We start from the raw sequence: 18,553 nt of genomic DNA on the forward strand, positions 1-18,553 counted from the left end.
TTGGGCGGTCTGAGCGAGGCAAGTCGTCAACAGTTCCTGTCTCTCTTAATCTCCTCAATGTCTGAACAACATCGCTTTGGTTCACTGGTTCATTCCGAGACGCGTGGACACTTCACTTGTTTTGAGCCCTTCCCAGCACAAAGTAACAATATGGACGAGATCGAACCGCGGTATTGACCGTCTAAGCATGGTTGAACTACAGACAGCAAGAGTCATTGACCTCCTTCCTGATGGAATGACTGAAACTGATCAGCTATCGGACCCCCTCCGTGTAATAAGCGCTTCTCATGCATGGTTGTTTACATCTTTGGGCAGGTTTAGAGACATGTCTGAACAGTCAAAGGGAATGTATCTGAGATACAGTATCCACAGTCAATGTCAGGAGTTATGGGAATTGGGGTGATGCAAAACTTTATTGATGTGTCTAAACAAGATTATTCACCTGCCCCTATCGCTGAGTTTTATGCAACCCACAATGCCTTCAAATACCACATGGAAGATTGTCATTATTCTCTCGTTTACTACTCTCAAACTATTAGTCCTTCTTACTGCTTGCGGCCATCATTCTACTTCCTATATGGACAACATATCAGTGATACAAATTTCTTGCATGATCTCTGTATCAACCACCGTAAACTAATACTATCTATGTTTTACCTGCTGAGAACCAAAGGTTGGAGATTGCAAACTCACATTGTTAAAAACGTCTGCAAACACAAGAGAGCTGTTAGTGCTTTCTCTTTTATCTATCTCATTACAACTATTATATTGCAAATATAGTAGATCGTACCACCCATGCAACGCACACAATAAGTGCACGCCTGCGGTAGGATTTGCGTAAGACTGCGCTGTTTTCAGTGAACTGCTTCCTCATGTTCAACACGTCCACCACCAGCTGCTGCACTCGGCTCTGCCGTACTAGAACCGACACCATCTGCAATGCAAACAAGGTGAAACGGGTAAATAGAGAACATCTTAAATACAAGAAAGTTGTGGGAGACTTTATGAAAGGAGGAGATTGGTAGTGCTTGCATACTTTTACAATCAATGGAAAAAAAATTGTAGGATGTATAATCTTACGAAAAATAGAATTCGTGCCGCTGCATTAGAGAAGCTACAATGAAAAGTATCATAAACAGACAGTGCACACAGACGTGCAGCAAGTATCATAATCAACTTCAATTGTACGTGAAGGTTCACGTCTAATATTATTTAGTTTTGCTGTTAGAGCTGAGGTAAGTCATGGGACATTGACGGATAACGCCTAAAAATATTCATACGAATAATTTTATGTAACTGTCTTGAATGGTAACTGCTTGGTGCTGTTGTTAATAATTACTTCAACGACCGGTTGCGTAGTGAGAGACCACATCATCAGGTTAGACCTGTTAAATTAGATAAAGCGCTCGATACAGTTGTGGTCAAACTACAGTAGCAATCAATAGTGAGAAAGAGCAACTTACTTACATATTAAATCATAACATTAAAGTTGCAACACGGACGTGACCGAACATTCCTTGTCTATGAATAAAGGGTGCACTTTGCGGATCGTCTGGTAAGCAGAAAGTGTGGTTTTCTCCACCGTGCCGAAAAATTATTTTTAAAGCCTTTAGAACCATCAAGAAATATCATTCCAACCTCTTGCCATTAAAGACGAATAATGGACTGGAACACTCATTCAGAAGTTAAAAAAATTTGCCTTGCAATTAGAACAGACGACATTAGGCCAAGCAAAACCTGTTAACCATTCGATATAGGGTCATAGTCCATCTGTTTGCCTAAAAATTAACGAACAACCTAACTGAAGTTTCTTATTTTAAAAAATCATTGTTACCTAGGATGTTCTCATGACGTAGTTCTGGTAGTCCATTTAGGGTTTGCTCGGGACACTCCTTAATAAACTTCATAATTTCCACATCTACAAGGACATTAACTGCATTCGCCTGATTTTTCTCGATGTAAAATTCAGAAATTTGAGACTGAGTCAGTAGCTTGTTGCCAAAAAAGGGTACTTAGTGCTGCTCTAGAACCTTAATCATTAAGATGGTCATTAAATCTATTGTTAAAACTACTATCGGGTTGTCCTATATAACATATTGGGCAAGACCTACACACAGTTCCATACAAGCCTGTTGAGTTGAATGTAGTACTTTTTGTAACTGACTTGTGACGTCCTGTGCTACATCACATAAAATATATCTGTCACTTTGATTTGGGACTATACAGGATCGTAGAGACCGAAATGGATCAAACAGTGACTTGAGAATTCTTCTAACCGATGATGTAAAGTTAATTTCAGTGTAACACATACCTCAATATGACGCTCTGAAGTAGTCTTGGGACTTGTAGGGGATTCACGGAACATATGAATAATTAATTCGACGTTAACATAATGTTGCCAGAAATATTTAGCAGCAGTAAGCACTTCATTACTATTAAAGTAAAATGCAATCGATTTTTTTGTCACATCAATCTGCAGTCTGCTTTGCACCAGCTGTACAGTAATTTTCTCCTATGCGTTCTTTTCATCTCAGATTAACACTCGGAACCAATGCTCTCAGTCCCTTACTCCAGTCACTGTCTTCCTATACGATACTCTCAATTACTTACTCTCACTGCTGTCTTCCCATGCAATTTCTGACCTCTGTGGTTCCCATAGAAGTTATTCTCTGATGCTTAACTTATGCCCCATCATTTTGTCCCTTTGTCTGAATAACTGTTATGGCATTTTTTCTCGACGATTAGGCATTATGCATGTCATACTATATCATTCCACTTAATTTCCAGTACCCGTCTCTGAAACAAAATGAAGTGCATCAGTTTTCCTTTTCTCCCTTTTTGCACATTTAACGATTAAAAGACATAAAATGCAGAGTTTAGCATGTACAATCTCCTAAATTTTTCACTGAAATTAAGGCCTACATTTTACACCAACCAACTTCTGGAGAGAGAAATGCTTTCATTGCCAATATTCCACTTTTTCCGATATCTGCCTTACTTTGGATGTCATGTATTACTTTTCTTTCCAAAATAGTAGAATTTCTTGCTTTGCCTACTGTATAGTGGCTAACCAGCTGTTTAACACTCCTTTGGATTTGATGCACAAAAACAGGCAACACCAAATAAGATGTCCTGTTTATTCCTAGTAGACATCGTTGTGGTTTCTGGCTCAGTTTCTAATAACACTAGAAAATAGCGAAATTTTAAGTAAATGTCGACAAAAATCATCGAAATTATGACAAAAACATTTTTATCCATGTTTTGGCAGATTATCAACAAATTACAGTAAAATTTTTATCGCAGAGATATGAGTAAAATCACCCCCTATTTCACCTATTTTCATCGTTTTTCTTGACTATTTTCATCATTTTTCGAGTATTTTATATTTTCAATGTTTTTCCAAATTGTCTTTTAATAGGTAATGTTTCTTTTACAATTTCTCAAATTTTGTACTGCTTTCCACACCATTTACTTGATATTTCGCTATTTTTTATTTTCTTGGAAAATCCAAACTCGGTATAAAATGGTTTTTAAACAAAAACTCCGAAAATGTTGTAAGCATAAAATTCAATAAAATCACTTGCTTTTTGTTCCTTCATATCTCATTTTAATGATTTTATCTCCAAACAATTAAACATCTAACCAAACAATTAAATTTGACAAAATTATTTTAAATTCATTATTGATCCTCATACTAATATTTTCTACGTATTTTGTATTTAGGTAATCACATCTTATGATATTATATAAACCTTCTTTTTACAGCTCATTGATTTACTAAACGATTTAAAACACTGGAACACAAATGTAAAGTAGATGTTCTAGCTCATTGTTCACCTCAATTGGACAATATAAGCAAATAAACAAAATTTTCTGAATATCAAGCAGTTTTAAACCATTTTCACTGTTTTTCGAATATTTCCATGACTTTATGACACAATTCTGTATTGTAACCGAATATTTACGTTTCATTAATCAAATATTAGAAAGCAAAAATGAACAACAAATATTAAAATGTGTCACACCAGATGAAAATTAAGGAAAATGAAGTAAACGCTTCTAAAAGAATAAAAAATGAACATAGTCCATGAAAAATGAAGTTAAATGAATAAAAATGGTTATAAACGAAATGTAATTAAGGTAGCTCACTCTAAACCGCCATTTCACACAGATGACCAAAACCGACAATAAAGTGAGCTAACAAACATACAACAGAAAGTGGATGGAAAAAGAAATGTACAACAAACAAATGACAGAAAAAATGACAATCAAATGGACAAAAAATGCAAACTAAAGTAATCAAATGCAAATAAATAAAAAAATTCACTTAAATTAGTGAAAATAAATACAAAGTTGAGGTTTATGTAGCTAATGAAAATTATGTAGAAGAAAAAAATTGAGCATCAAAACTTGTGGCAAATGAAGGTAAATGAATGAAAAATATAGAGAAATAAATAAAAAGTGGAGATAATGAAAAATTTAAGGTAAATGAATAAAGAATTAAGGCTGATGAATGAAAAATTGGGTAAAAATAACGAAAACTTAAGGTACATTAAGACAAAAAGTTGTTATATTACAATCAAAAAATTATGGTGGATGATAGTGAATCATGGTAAATAAATGAAAAATGAAGGTAAGTGATGGTCAGTGAAAGAAAATTGTAAATATGGAAACTTAGGTTTAATGATGGGAAAGGAATGCATGTGAATGAAAATTTGAAGTAATTGATAGAAAATATGGTAAATGAATTAATCTTGAGGTAAATACATAGAACATTAAGGTTAATGAATATAAAAATCAGCTAAAGGAACAATTACAGGGATAAATGAATAAAAAAGTAATTTAAAAGCATGAAAATTAAGGTAATTGCCATGGGAAATTGGGATAAGTAAACAAAATGTTGAGGTAATGGAATAAAAAAGGTGGGTTTATCAATGAAAAATGGCTCTAAATCAATATGAATGAATAAAAAATTATGATAACTAAAAGTAAATATATGAGAAATGAAGCTAAATAAATGAAAATTGAGGTAAATGAAGATAAATTAACAAAAGGAATGTATGGGAACAAAAGTGAGGCACAAAAAATTGATGTAAATGAAAGTAAATGAATAAAGAATTGAGGTAACTTACCAGAAAAATGATAAAAAACCGATGTCACTTAAGCTACATTAACAAAAAACCGATGTACATTAAAGGTTGATCAATAAAAACTGAGAAAAATAATAAAGAAAAGTTTATGTAAATGAAAAAATGAAGGTAAATTGATGAAAAATTTAGGTAAAGGAACGAAAATTTAAGATAAATGAAACAAAAATGAGGGTAAATGAATAGAAAAAAAGTTAAATAACTGTAAATGATTCTTCACCACAAACAAAAGATCATAAACAACAATAACATGAAATGGATGACAATTGGGGTACCAAAAGTACACACTAAAAAATGGACTTAATGTATATTTTTAAGCAAGTTTCGAATATGGGAGAAAGTTGGGTGAAACAGGACTAATGTGTAAGATTAGTGTAAATAAGTCTGAATGCAAGAGATATTCAAATGAAGGCAGTGATAATGTTGTACAGAATACTGCAGATGATATAAGAAAGTTATTAGAAAGGTGTAGCCAATGAGAGATGGAGAAAAGTATAACAGAATAATGGAAAAAGTTGGGGAAACCCAGATCAGCTTGTAAGAAATGTTTTCAACAATAATCATATTTGTAGATTTTTCAAAAAAGTAACATAGAGAATAATGGCAATGGCAGCAACCATAATAAAAGCTTGAGAATATAAGTTCCTCATGTAATATTGTACAGGATTTAGTATCTTTTCCAAAACAAATAAGGGAAGATATATTCAGTCTGCCAAGAACATATAAAATTAAGATATTAAGCTAATACTTAAAAATGAAAGTACTCTACAATATTTAAGCCATACCTCTCAGACTGGCATAATATATAATCAGAAAAATACAGTATGTAGTAATGAATCAATGGAATATACATTTATTTTATCATTCAATTTTATAATACTAAGAAATTTCAAAATTGGTAAGTAAGGATGTATAACTGTCAGTAAAAACTATGTAAGTAAAAATAAATAAATCTGTGGAAAATGTTGTATCTAATAATGAATGAATTACATTTTTTCAAAATTCATCAACAGAGGAAAATCTAAACCATTAGATATAATTGATTATATCAATTTAAACGATTACCAACTGAATGCAGCTATACAACTCACTTGTGGGTGGGCCCAATTGTCTAAATAACAAAATGTCTTACTTATTCAATGTTGTATATTTGATTCATTACATTGTTTTAGAAAATATCACTGTATCATCTGAAGATGTTAAAATTACTAAAAATAATTCCATTAAATAAGTAGAAAATGAAAATAAATAAATAATAAATGAGCAAATAAAAGATGATAACTGATAGTAAACATTTATTAATAAAAATGGTGGTAATAAAATGTAAGTCAATAAAAAATTAAGGTAAATAACAGCAATGACCATATGTCACTAAAATAGTGATAGATGAAGATATCAATGAAAAATGAAGATAAATGATATCTGAAAGATGTAAATCACTACAAATGTTACTAAGTTAAGGTAAATGTAAGCAAATTAATGTAAATCGAACTAAAATGTATGTAAATAAATGCAGATAAACATAAATCGACAAATCTCTCTTTCATAGTCTATTTTTATAACCTAAAAGAGAGAAGCACACAAATGTAAAAGAATAAGATCAGAACTGGAGTTGTTTATAGACATTATCAACTATAAATTTACTTGTAATGATCAACAAGTATTAATGTTAATTAACGAAAAAGTAAATGTTGGTTTAAAGCTAGAGATGTTGCTTTAATGTGTCAGTTTTATAAAGATAAATATTATCTTCATCAAAATAGGAGAACCAAAACAGTTTAGAAACCCATTTACCAAATGATGTATTATTAAACTTTCTGCATGTGTCATTGGAACACTTTACTAAATATCACACATAATGCAATATTTATTAAAGAACCACATTTATATAGCTTAATTATGTCATCTAAAAATGAAGAAACTAAATAAGTTTCAAAAATGGGAAATGTGATATATTACAATTGATTAGGAAGTATGATGAATGTAAAATAGAAAAAGAAAATGAACAACAAGCTACAGTATATGGAAATAAACCAAATTGTGTAACACTATATCGAAATTACAGTCCTAAAGAAAAATCTAATAAATAAAATTCTCTTAAATGTCTAGACCAAAATCTTAATCAACAAATATGCTAAATATATTTTGAATTCATTAAACGAAAAAAATTTCGCCATATCTTTTAAAAATACAATGTTTACACTGCTTCAACGAATATTTATTGGTTACTAGCGAATTTTTTTCTGTACAGTATACCGGGTAACAAAGATTTGTCACCTGAAATTATATCGGGAAACAATACCATCAATAAAAGCATGTTACTCAATATGTCCCAAGAAAGACAAAATAACAAAAGATTTATAAAACAAATAAAGAGGACAACATTTAAGTTAACCATTAAATAAGTTGACATACAGCTAACTGCTGTTATTTGTATGTTTTTATAATAATCATAAATGGTGGACATAAATGTTGACAGTCAATGTAAATGTGTACCTTTAATATAAACATGACATACATGTAAACATGAACATTGAACATAAACATAAGTGTTCATCATAAATGTGACTGTAAACATAAATGTCGATGTAGATTTTAATTTTTGGTCTTTTCTATTTAATTTTTAGTTGATGGTAATACATCTTTTGTTCCTCACTTCTTTAACGTTTTAGCTTCATGTTTGTAGGTTTTAAAATAAAAGTATTTGAGCCTGAGTCATTAATAAATTTTGTGTTCTTCTGACTATATATTAGGCCCATCTGATAGATGGGGTTTAATGTTTCTAAAATTTTCTTATTTTGAAATAATTGCTGATCTTCTTCATTTTCTTCATTCTTGACAAACTTATTGTATCTTTCGACAATTTTTGCAGAACAGTCTAAATTCTACACAATATACACAAAGCACATATTTTCAAGGTTCTGTATTGTTGCTGTCTGTGTTCTTGTTTGTACATTAGTAACATTTTTATAGTAATATCTACAAACACAGTCACTGTTGGAACATTTCTTACAAATTAATCTCGGTTTACCTAACTTTTCTCCCAGTATTACGTTAAACTTTTCATCATCTCACATTTAGTACAATTTTTCAGTAAGTGTATCATACCATTAGCATTATTCTGTATGTCACTGTTATTATTGCCATTATTTGAATAATATCTGTTAAGCTACTACATACTTCTACAAATCTTGCAAACTCATTTATTTTGTCTAACTTTCTCCCATATTCGATGTGTACCTTCAACACATTATATTTCATGCAGTTTTTACTGTCTGCTGTGTGTTGCTGTTGTCTGTAGTAAACTGTCATTTACAATTATTTACCTTCATTTTTCATTCACTTACCTCCTTTTTTTATTTATTTACCTTCACATTACACTTATTTACCTTGATTTTTCTTTCAGGTACCTGAACTTTTCACTCATTTTCCTTAACTGTCCATTCATTTATCTCAATTTTTATTAATTTACCTTCATTTATGCCAATTTTTTGTTTACTTACCTTCATCTACCTCAGTTCTTCATCCTCACTGTTTTATTCACTTACCTCAATTTTTATTCATTTGCTTCAGTCTTTTATTAATGTAGTACAATTCACATTCATTCCATGATTTACCTAAGTGCTTACATTCACTTATGTCAACCTTTTATCCCCACTTTCTATTCCGATATACAAATTTCTGATTAATTTAGATTCATTTGCGTCAGTTCCTCATTCACTTAACCACATTGCTCATCTATTTATATTCATTTCTCTTGATTTTTTATTCATTTGTCATTTCCTCAGTTTTTCATTTATTTACCTAAAATCTTTATTTATTTGCCTTTGTGCATTATTTCTTGTTCCAAGTTTATTTTACTCATTCACTTCAGTTTTTTTACATTAATAATTATGTCGTTATCAGGAGAAAGAAAACTGGCGTTCTACGGATCGGAGCGTGGAATGTCAGATCCCTTAATCGGGCAGGTAGGTTAGAAAATTTAAAAAGGGAAATGGATAGGTTGAAGTTAGATATAGTGGGAATTAGTGAAGTTCGGTGGCAGGAGGAACAAGACTTCTGGTCAGGCGACTACAGGGTTATAAACACAAAATCAAATAGGGGTAATGCAGGAGTAGGTTTAATAATGAATAGGAAAATAGGAATGCGGGTAAGCTACTACAAACAGCATAGTGAACGCATTATTGTGGCCAAGATAGATATGAAGCCCACGCCTACTACAGTAGTACAAGTTTATATGCCAACTAGCTCTGCAGATGATGAAGAAATTGAAGAAATGTATGATGAAATAAAAGAAACTATTCAGGTTGTGAAGGGAGACGAAAATTTAATAGTCATGGGTGACTGGAATTCAAGAGTAGGAAAAGGGAGAGAAGGAAACATAGTAGGTGAATATGGATTGGGGGACAGAAATGAAAGAGGAAGCCGCCTGGTCGAATTTTGCACAGAGCACAACATAATCATAACTAACACTTGGTTTAAGAATCATGAAAGAAGGTTGTATACATGGAAGAACCCTGGAGATACTAAAAGGTATCAGATAGATTATATAATGGTAAGACAGAGATTTAGGAACCAGGTTTTAAATTGTAAGACATTTCCAGGGGCAGATGTGGACTCTGACCATAATCTATTGGTTGTGACCTGTAGATTAAAACTGAAGAAACTGCAAAAAGGTGGGAATTTAAGGAGATGGGACCTGGATAAACTAAAAGAACCAGAGGTTGTACAGAGATTCAGGGAGAGCATAAGGGAGCAATTGACAGGAATGGGGGAAATAAATACAGTAGAAGAAGAATGGGTAGCTTTGAGGGATGAAGTAGTGAAGGCAGCAGAGGATCAAGTAGGTAAAAAGACGAGGGCTAGTAGAAATCCTTGGGTAACAGAAGAAATATTGAATTTAATTGATGAAAGGAGAAAATATAAAAATGCAGTAAGTGAAACAGGCAAAAAGGAATACAAACGTCTCAAAAATGAGATCGACAGGAAGTGCAAAATGGCTAAGCAGGGATGGCTAGAGGACAAATGTAAGGATGTAGAGGCCTATCTCACTAGGGGTAAGATAGATACCGCCTACAGGAAAATTAAAGAGACCTTTGGAGATAAGAGAACGACTTGTATGAATATCAAGAGCTCAGATGGAAACCCAGTTCTAAGCAAAGAAGGGAAAGCAGAAAGGTGGAAGGAGTATATAGAGGGTCTATACAAGGGCGATGTACTTGAGGACAACATTATGGAAATGGAAGAGGATGTAGATGAAGATGAAATGGGAGATATGATACTGCGGGAAGAGTTTGACAGAGGACTGAAAGATCTGAGTCGAAACAAGGCCCCCGGAGTAGACAATATTCCATTGGAACTACTGACGGCCGTGGGAGAGCCAGTCCTGACAAAACTCTACCATCTGGTGAGCAAGATGTATGATACAGGCGAAATACCCTCAGACTTCAAGAAGAATATAATAATTCCAATCCCAAAGAAAGCAGGTGTTGACAGATGTGAAAATTACCGAACTATCAGCTTAATAAGTCACAGCTGCAAAATACTAACACGAATTCTTTACAGACGAATGGAAAAACTAGTAGAAGCCAACCTCGGGGAAGATCAGTTTGGATTCCGTAGAAACACTGGAACACGTGAGGCAATACTGACCTTACGACTTATCTTAGAAGAAAGATTAAGGAAAGGCAAACCTACGTTTCTAGCATTTGTAGACTTAGAGAAAGCTTTTGACAATGTTGACTGGAATACTCTCTTTCAAATTCTAAAGGTGGCAGGGGTAAAATACAGGGAGCGAAGGGCTATTTACAATTTGTACAGAAACCAGATGGCAGTTATAAGAGTCGAGGGACATGAAAGGGAAGCAGTGGTTGGGAAGGGAGTAAGACAGGGTTGTAGCCTCTCCCCGATGTTGTTCAATCTGTATATTGAGCAAGCAGTAAAGGAAACAAAAGAAAAATTCGGAGTAGGTATTAAAATTCATGGAGAAGAAATAAAAACTTTGAGGTTCGCCGATGACATTGTAATTCTGTCAGAGACAGCAAAGGACTTGCAAGAGCAGTTGAATCGAATGGACAGTGTCTTGAAAGGAGGATAAAAGATGAACATCAACAAAAGCAAAACAAGGATAATGGAATGTAGTCTAATTAAGTCGGGTGATGCTGAGGGAATTACATTAGGAAATGAGGCACTTAAAGTAGTAAAGGAGTTTTGCTATTTGGGGAGCAAAATAACTGACGATGGCCGAAGTAGAGAGGATATAAAATGTAGGCTGGCAATGGCAAGGAAAGCGTTTCTGAAGAAGAGAAATTTGTTAACATCCAGTATTGATTTAAGTGTCAGGAAGTCTTTTCTGAAAGTTTTTGTATGGAGTGTAGCCATGTATGGAAGTGAAACATGGACGATAAATAGTTTGGACAAGAAGAGAATAGAAGCTTTCGAAATGTGGTGCTACAGAAAAATGCTGAAGATTAGATGGGTAGATCACATAACTAATGAGGAAGTATTGAATAGGATTGGGGAGAAGAGAAGTTTGTGGCACAACTTGACCAGAAGAAGGGATTGGTTGGTAGGACATGTTCTGAGGCATCAAGGGATCACCAATTTAGTATTGGAGGGCTGCGTGGAGGGTAAAAATCGTAGAGGGAGACCAAGAGATGAATACACTAAACAGATTCAGAAGGATGTAGGTTGCAGTAGGTACTGGGAGATGAAAAAGCTTGCACAGGATAGAGTAGCATGGAGAGCTGCATCAAACCAGTCTCAGGACTGAAGACCACAACAACAACAACATCAACAACAATTATTTTTGACAGTTGCCTCAAATATTCAGTGATTTACGTATATTTACCATCATTTACTTTCTTATTTACTCATTTACACTACTATACCATCATATGTCTCAATGTTTCATTCATTTACACTTATTTACCAACCTTTAACTTAATTTTTCATTCATTCACTATCATCTATGTTAATATTTCAATTCCTTACCATCAGTTATCCTATATTTTGTCCTCAATAACTTCAGTTTCGATTCATATACCCTCATTTACCTTCATTTCTTTTATTTAGCATATTTGTTATTTATTTACCGTAACTCTTTATTCATTTAACACAAATTTTTATCCAATAATCTCTTTTTTATTTATCTCATGTCTTCATTCATAGAACTTCATTTCACTCAGTTTTTCTTGATCAACTTTTCGTTCATGTACATCAATTTCTCATTCATTTAACTTTATTTATCATACTGTTCATTCAATTCCCTCAATGTGTTTTTCATTTACTTTCATTTTTCTTTAATTTATCTCTTTTTTCATTCATTTACCTTAATTCTTTATTCATTTACCTCAAATTTTTATTGATTAATCTAACTCAATTTTTCACATGCACTTTTTTCTTTTAGATCAGTTTTTTATTTGTTTATCTTTATTCACCACAGTTTTGTATTCACTCGGTCTTGCAGTAAGGTTTTCAATTTCAGCTCATGGGGTCCTGGGTTAGATTCCTGATGGGGTCAGGGATTTTCCCTGCCTCGAGGTGACTGGGTGTTGTTGTGTTGTCTTCATCAGCATTCATTTCCATTACAGTTGGAGGAAGGCAATAGCAAACCACCTCCACTACAAGCTTGCCTAGTCAGCAGTGCAGGTCTCATGCATCATTACCTATGTTTCTCAGAGTGTGGGACCACATCATCATCCTTCATTTAGCTCAACATTTTATGCATTTGCTTTTGTTTATCTTTGTTACACATCTCGTACATATTCTGTTGTCCATTCTATCATTATTACTTTTTGTTGTCCATTTGGATATTGTATTTTGCTCTCCATTCTTTGTTGCCATTTGTTGATCATTAGTTTTATTGTCCTTCTTTTGCTGTCGATTTGATGGTCATTATTTTTATTGTACATTTTTTCTTGCCTATTTTATCATCCTTACCTTTGGGTGTCCATCTTTTATTTCCATTTGGTGGACCTTTTGTTCTCTGTCCTTTGTTGTCCATTTGATGTTCATTATTTTGTGTTGTTCATTCTTTGTTGTCTGTGTGATGGTAATTTTTTTGAGTCCTTTTTTTTGCTGTCCATTTGATGATAATTTCTTGTCCATTTTTTGTTGTAGAATGAGTGAAAAATGAGTAATTTTATTTTTTCATAACTGACTTTTTGATATTTTCGGGAAAACATAGATAAACGTGTTTTCATTCATAATTTCGATAATTTTCGACGATATTTACTTGAAATACCACAACCTTTTCTTTAAGCTCAGCAGTAAAGCCCAAACTGTATCTACCATTCCTTTGAACAGTTCCTCGCATTATACCTTATTTCCACAGACAATTGCAGTACCACTAGCACTGTGAATTTTAAGATCTTTCTGAACTGTTCTTTCATTTGTTTCGTTTCTTGTTCGATGTAGATATTAGGGGATAGAGGACAAATATTGCATCCTTGGCTATGGTCTTTTTAATATGAGGATGTCTGTAATTCTTCCCTCATTGAGCTTTTACGTATTGCACAATATACGTTGTTCTCCATAGGTTCCTCCTATTTTACTCAGAATTTTGTATGTCTTGCATTGCTTTACATTATTGAATGCTTTATAGTCCAAAAAATGCTGTAATCAATGTTAAGGTGGTAAACTTTTGCAACAACAAGGATATAGAAAGATGGTTTATGGATAGCTGCCAGGTTGCAAGTAATATCTGCATGAATTTCATCCGCATAAGAATTAAAAGCATAGGCAGTACGGCAGAAGAAATAACGAACTGCACCGCTGGATGAGGGGTGGTTTGTGAGTGATAAACATTTTTGCATTCCATGAGAAGTAGCTGGACTGCTCTTTGAACACACAATAAGTATTGTTATTAATCAATTGACAGCTACTGTAGAGTAAGTACCTCTGCCTCAGATTTCCCTCCGTTTTGAGACATGCTCTTCCATGTTTCCTAATAATATATCATCATCATCGTCCATTAATTCAACATTTTAGTCTTATCTTAACTTTTTGAATCAACGAAAGAAGTTCTGTCTCGTTTTTCTACTTGACCATCCTGTCTATGTTTCATTTTCATTTCAGTGACAATTCCAGCTTCGAAACTAGTCTGTTCCCTGATGCATCTGTAACCTTTCCTGTGTTTGCTACCAATACTCACCATCCATTTCGTCATAATTCTCTGAGAACTACTCCAATTTTGAAAGTTTTTGGCACGAAGCGTTCTTACACCATTGTCAAACTTGTAAGACACTCTCTCCTTTTCAGACAGATGGTGATATGTGGTAGTCCATTGCCAGCCTTAGGTATTTCATGTACTACCCGTAATCTGGTTTATAATCATTACTATTGGAACTTGATTCCTGTAAGTTAATAAAATTGTTAACAATTGTAATCATTAGCATCAGTGATTACCATGAGTAAACCATCTTCCTTTATACTAATTACTTCTTCTTTTTCTTCCTGATAGCAGTTTTTCACCCCTCCACCTGTGGTGCTTGTGGCCTACCTCTTCAGAGCAAAGCGCAAGGCAAGCCATTTGCTAATAGCAGCTACCAGACACTGTCCCAACTTTTGTCTGGGCTGGCGCCTGTCATCCGCCTTCCTGCAAGTTTTGCATACTCCTACGCATTCTGCATGATGTGGTTGTTGAGATGCAGTGCTACGTTCACATAAGTAGTTAATGTTGCACCTTCACTCACAGAGCGTTTCAAGCAGAAACAATCGGACAAAGCATTCTACAGGGCACTGTTTTGTGCTGAAGTCTCCTTCCAGGAAAGTGAGAGGAGGCGCAGACGGTTTAATCTTCATTGGCACACGAAAACTGCGTGGACTTGCAGAGTAGAGAACAAAGTCACTGTTGATAGAGATCTTTTGACCACTGTTCGAGACAGGGAAGAATAACACACTTTTGCTTGGAACAAGTTGAAGGATACCTAGGTTCAGAGGTGGAAGAGAATATTTCACTTAGGGATTTGTTCTGGAGATCAGATGGAGAGATAATACGTCACAATCCGCTGCAGGTCGCAGCATTCACTACACTCCCGCTTTTGATTGCTGTATACGGTCAGAACTTGCAATTTGCTGGAGCAGGGTAGAAAAAATAACGTATATTGTAGGTATGCTTTTAGGATACGCCACATTTAATATTTCTATGCTTTCCAGAGTGTATAAGGATTCATGTTGACTCAGTGGAATGTAAGTTGCATGTGTCATTTTCCAGTCTGCTGACTGTTTCAAGCAATCACTGCTCAACCACTACAGCTTCTGTCTTCCGATGATTCATACGTAGTTTACACTCTTTCCCTATTCTCCCGAATGATCGAATATTTGCCATTTTTTTCTCATCTCAGATTCGTACTGACTCATGTTGACCACTGTAGCTTTTTGTTCCCTTGTCTGAGAAGACCCTGTAAGAGTTTGTTAATCATGTATGCTAGAATGGAGTTTTGTAATAAAAAGGGTGCACTGTGTACCACTTGTTCATAGTTAGATGAACATTCTATTTCATTTGTTTTGTGAGGTACAACACATGTCTCATATTTGTTAATTATCTGTTGTGTGACACATTTTTATTGAAAGCACCATCCAATGCGGGTAATTCTGACATCTACAGGGGTAAATCGAAAGCTCAGCCATGCCCTCACAACCAGAAATATAGTCACCTCTGTTTAGTTATAAAATCTTATTTGTTCGTTGATTTGTAGTGCTGTCCACGATGCTGTTGTAGTAAATGCCTTAAACACTAAAACTCATTGACTGGCTCTGTGAATTCATTGATAATGAGCGTAACTCGCTTTTAGTTCTATATATACATCATGTTAGTCTTCTCAAACCCACATGCGTCGCCGACGACGTTGAACGAAGCATGTATGGTTGTGCTCTACTTATAGGTACGTCAGATCGAACCCTTGTTGTAGGAAATTTTCATTGTCAATGAAGTTCATGATCAGCAGTCTCTGTAACGCTATTCTGGATTCTCTCCATTGTGTTTCATGAAGTGAGCCAGTGACAATGTTGACGGGGGTCTGTTTGTCGGATGAGGGACATTAAGCTCTGTTGGCGAATTAGTGCTGTTTGGGAGGAGTACGCCATGTACCAGCATTGGGTTGCAACCTCTCGTTTCCCTTCGTTCATAACAACATAAACCCAACGTTCCACTGTATAAGCACTAATCACAGTCATTCACACAACACCAATACATACATCACTCTTCATAGTAATTCAGTCTCTCAGTGGTCAATCACCTCCACTAGGACATTGCTTGGAACGGCGATGCAGGATTCCTGCATCTGCTCACACACACTCATTCCCCAGTAATAGGACTACCCTCACTTTAAGTCTCATCAAAACCGTCTTTCATGCTTCAGTGCAAAACTGCTCCATGACATACTTGTTTCAATTGATAGTTATCAGAACAAGAGGCAAATAGCGATATGTCTTCAGTAAACCTATGATGATTTAGGTTCACCTTATATCCATATATTTTCTCTTAAAGATATGAATACTCATTCTGTAACTACAGACAATTATTTTTCCTCTTATGGATTTGCATTTCCTGACACCCTTATCAGTTTTGACTTTTCCTTTATCCTGATGAAGTTTAATAGATGTTTTAGTACTGACACAAACATACTCTTCTGTATTACCAGCGATTAAAAGAAAGCTTTGTTTTTCAAAGGGTCATAATTTTGTGTTCATTTAAATTTAAAACAAATCTTTCACTAGATCTATAAAGTCTAAGTAAAACAGTAATTCACAATCGTTGCCATATTCTATAATGCTGATGATGACAAGCAAATGCGGTACTGTGCTGTGTTCTCTTCCAGTTTGTTTCAAATCCTTTGTGTAGTTAGGAATCTCATGTTCTTTAACAAATTTTTATTAGATGAGCAACGAACTTGAATTTTTAAAGCTCCTATCTGGATGACATGGACGACAATGCTTTCTTGTCCGTGTGATCTACATAGCTATAGGCATGACAGTGGTCGTGAAAATGATTGGAAAGACCTGACATCTCGGCCGCCTTGTGGCACTGGGGTGTTGTATGGGTAGTATCGCAATGTGTCCCGAGTATTATATGGCGAATTCAGTGATGGCACTGCTACACCGGCGAGTACTAGTATCGCCGCTGCATCTCTGACCTTGCGGCGCTGCAGGCTCTCGTCCAACTTGCCCGCCAATTAGAGCCTGTTGCCTCATTATATATCTAGCTGTGCAATGGGTTGCCTGCAGTTGTGTATTGACTGTACCAACAAATTATTCGCATTGTATGGCGCTAGTCTCAGATTTCGCCATGTGTTAGGTTTTCATCTTTGGATTACTCGTTTGAACTATGTTATTGTGCCATGCAGTCTTTGTTGTCTATTGACCTGTTGTTGTTGCCCTCATGTTCACGCGTGGCTAAGCTCTGTCGACTACCTGTGGACAAATTGCCAGCCTCTGCTGGGTGTTTGAGTCATTCTCGAACCTTGCTAGATCCTGGGCATAACAGTTTGCAACAGTAAAGTAAATGTTACATAGAAATAAAAGGTAATTAATTTTATTTGCTTCTTAATGTTGTTTTTTAGGAAAATAAAAATTAAATAGATTGTTACATTATTACCAGATAGGCATAACACCATTCTGTTTCAGATATGATCAGGTGAAAACACATAGAAATAAAACTGAAATTTAACATGTCTCCCTTACAATTTTATAAAAATGTTTAAAATTCGATGAGAAATTTCACACACTAAATGCAGGAAATCATAATACACATTTTTAAATTGGAGTAAAATCAGTAAAAGAATTTCTCATAGTTTTATACAGATTCCTAATCACATACAGATACGTCCGAAAATTTATGACTAATTTTTTGGTAACTATGTAAGTACTTGTAATATTTATAACGAAAATCGTTCACTTTCTAAGTATTATCTATTGGATACGGGCCAAATTTTTCATTAAAGATTTAACTGGTAGTGTCACAGCTATCAAGTATTCATACTGAACGAGTTGGAGCAGTGGTTAGCAAACTGGACTCGCATTCAGGAGTACAACAGTTCAATCCCAAGTCCAACAATCCTGATTAAGGTTTTCTGTGGTTTTCTGAAATAACTTCAGGCAATGGCAGAATGTTTCCTTTTGAAGACTATGGCCAACTTCATTCGCCATTCTTCCCTAATCCGATGGGACCGATGACCTCACTGTGTGGTTCCCCCCTTCCCCCACCCCACCCCAAATCAACAACTTAGTATTCACAATCACTATTTTCAGAACTATTTGTGGAGGGTCATGAATCTGTATGTAGGTAGAAGAAAATATTGTACTTTTCATACAATTTAAAATGTGTTATTGTAATTATTTGTTTTGTGTTAATAATAATTTTCCATGCAGGTGGACGTAATTTTGGGAATCATCTTGTTCATAGC

The 18,553-nt window shown here is 34.5% G+C and overlaps 1 protein-coding gene across 1 annotated transcript in view; it reads right to left on the reverse strand.

Moving 5' to 3' along the window:
* Positions 1-763: 763 nt before the first annotated feature.
* LOC126416885 (uncharacterized) overlaps positions 764-18,553 on the reverse strand; it is a 38,876-nt gene continuing 21,086 nt past the window's right edge. Inside the window, exon 3 of the mRNA XM_050084769.1 lies at positions 764-934. Within this exon, the coding sequence (XP_049940726.1) occupies positions 764-934 (171 nt within the window). The remainder of the gene's footprint in view (positions 935-18,553) is intronic.

The sequence above is a fragment of the Schistocerca serialis genome, chromosome 8 (assembly GCF_023864345.2).
Source record: "Schistocerca serialis cubense isolate TAMUIC-IGC-003099 chromosome 8, iqSchSeri2.2, whole genome shotgun sequence".
Classification (NCBI taxonomy): Eukaryota; Metazoa; Arthropoda; class Insecta; order Orthoptera; family Acrididae; genus Schistocerca; species Schistocerca serialis.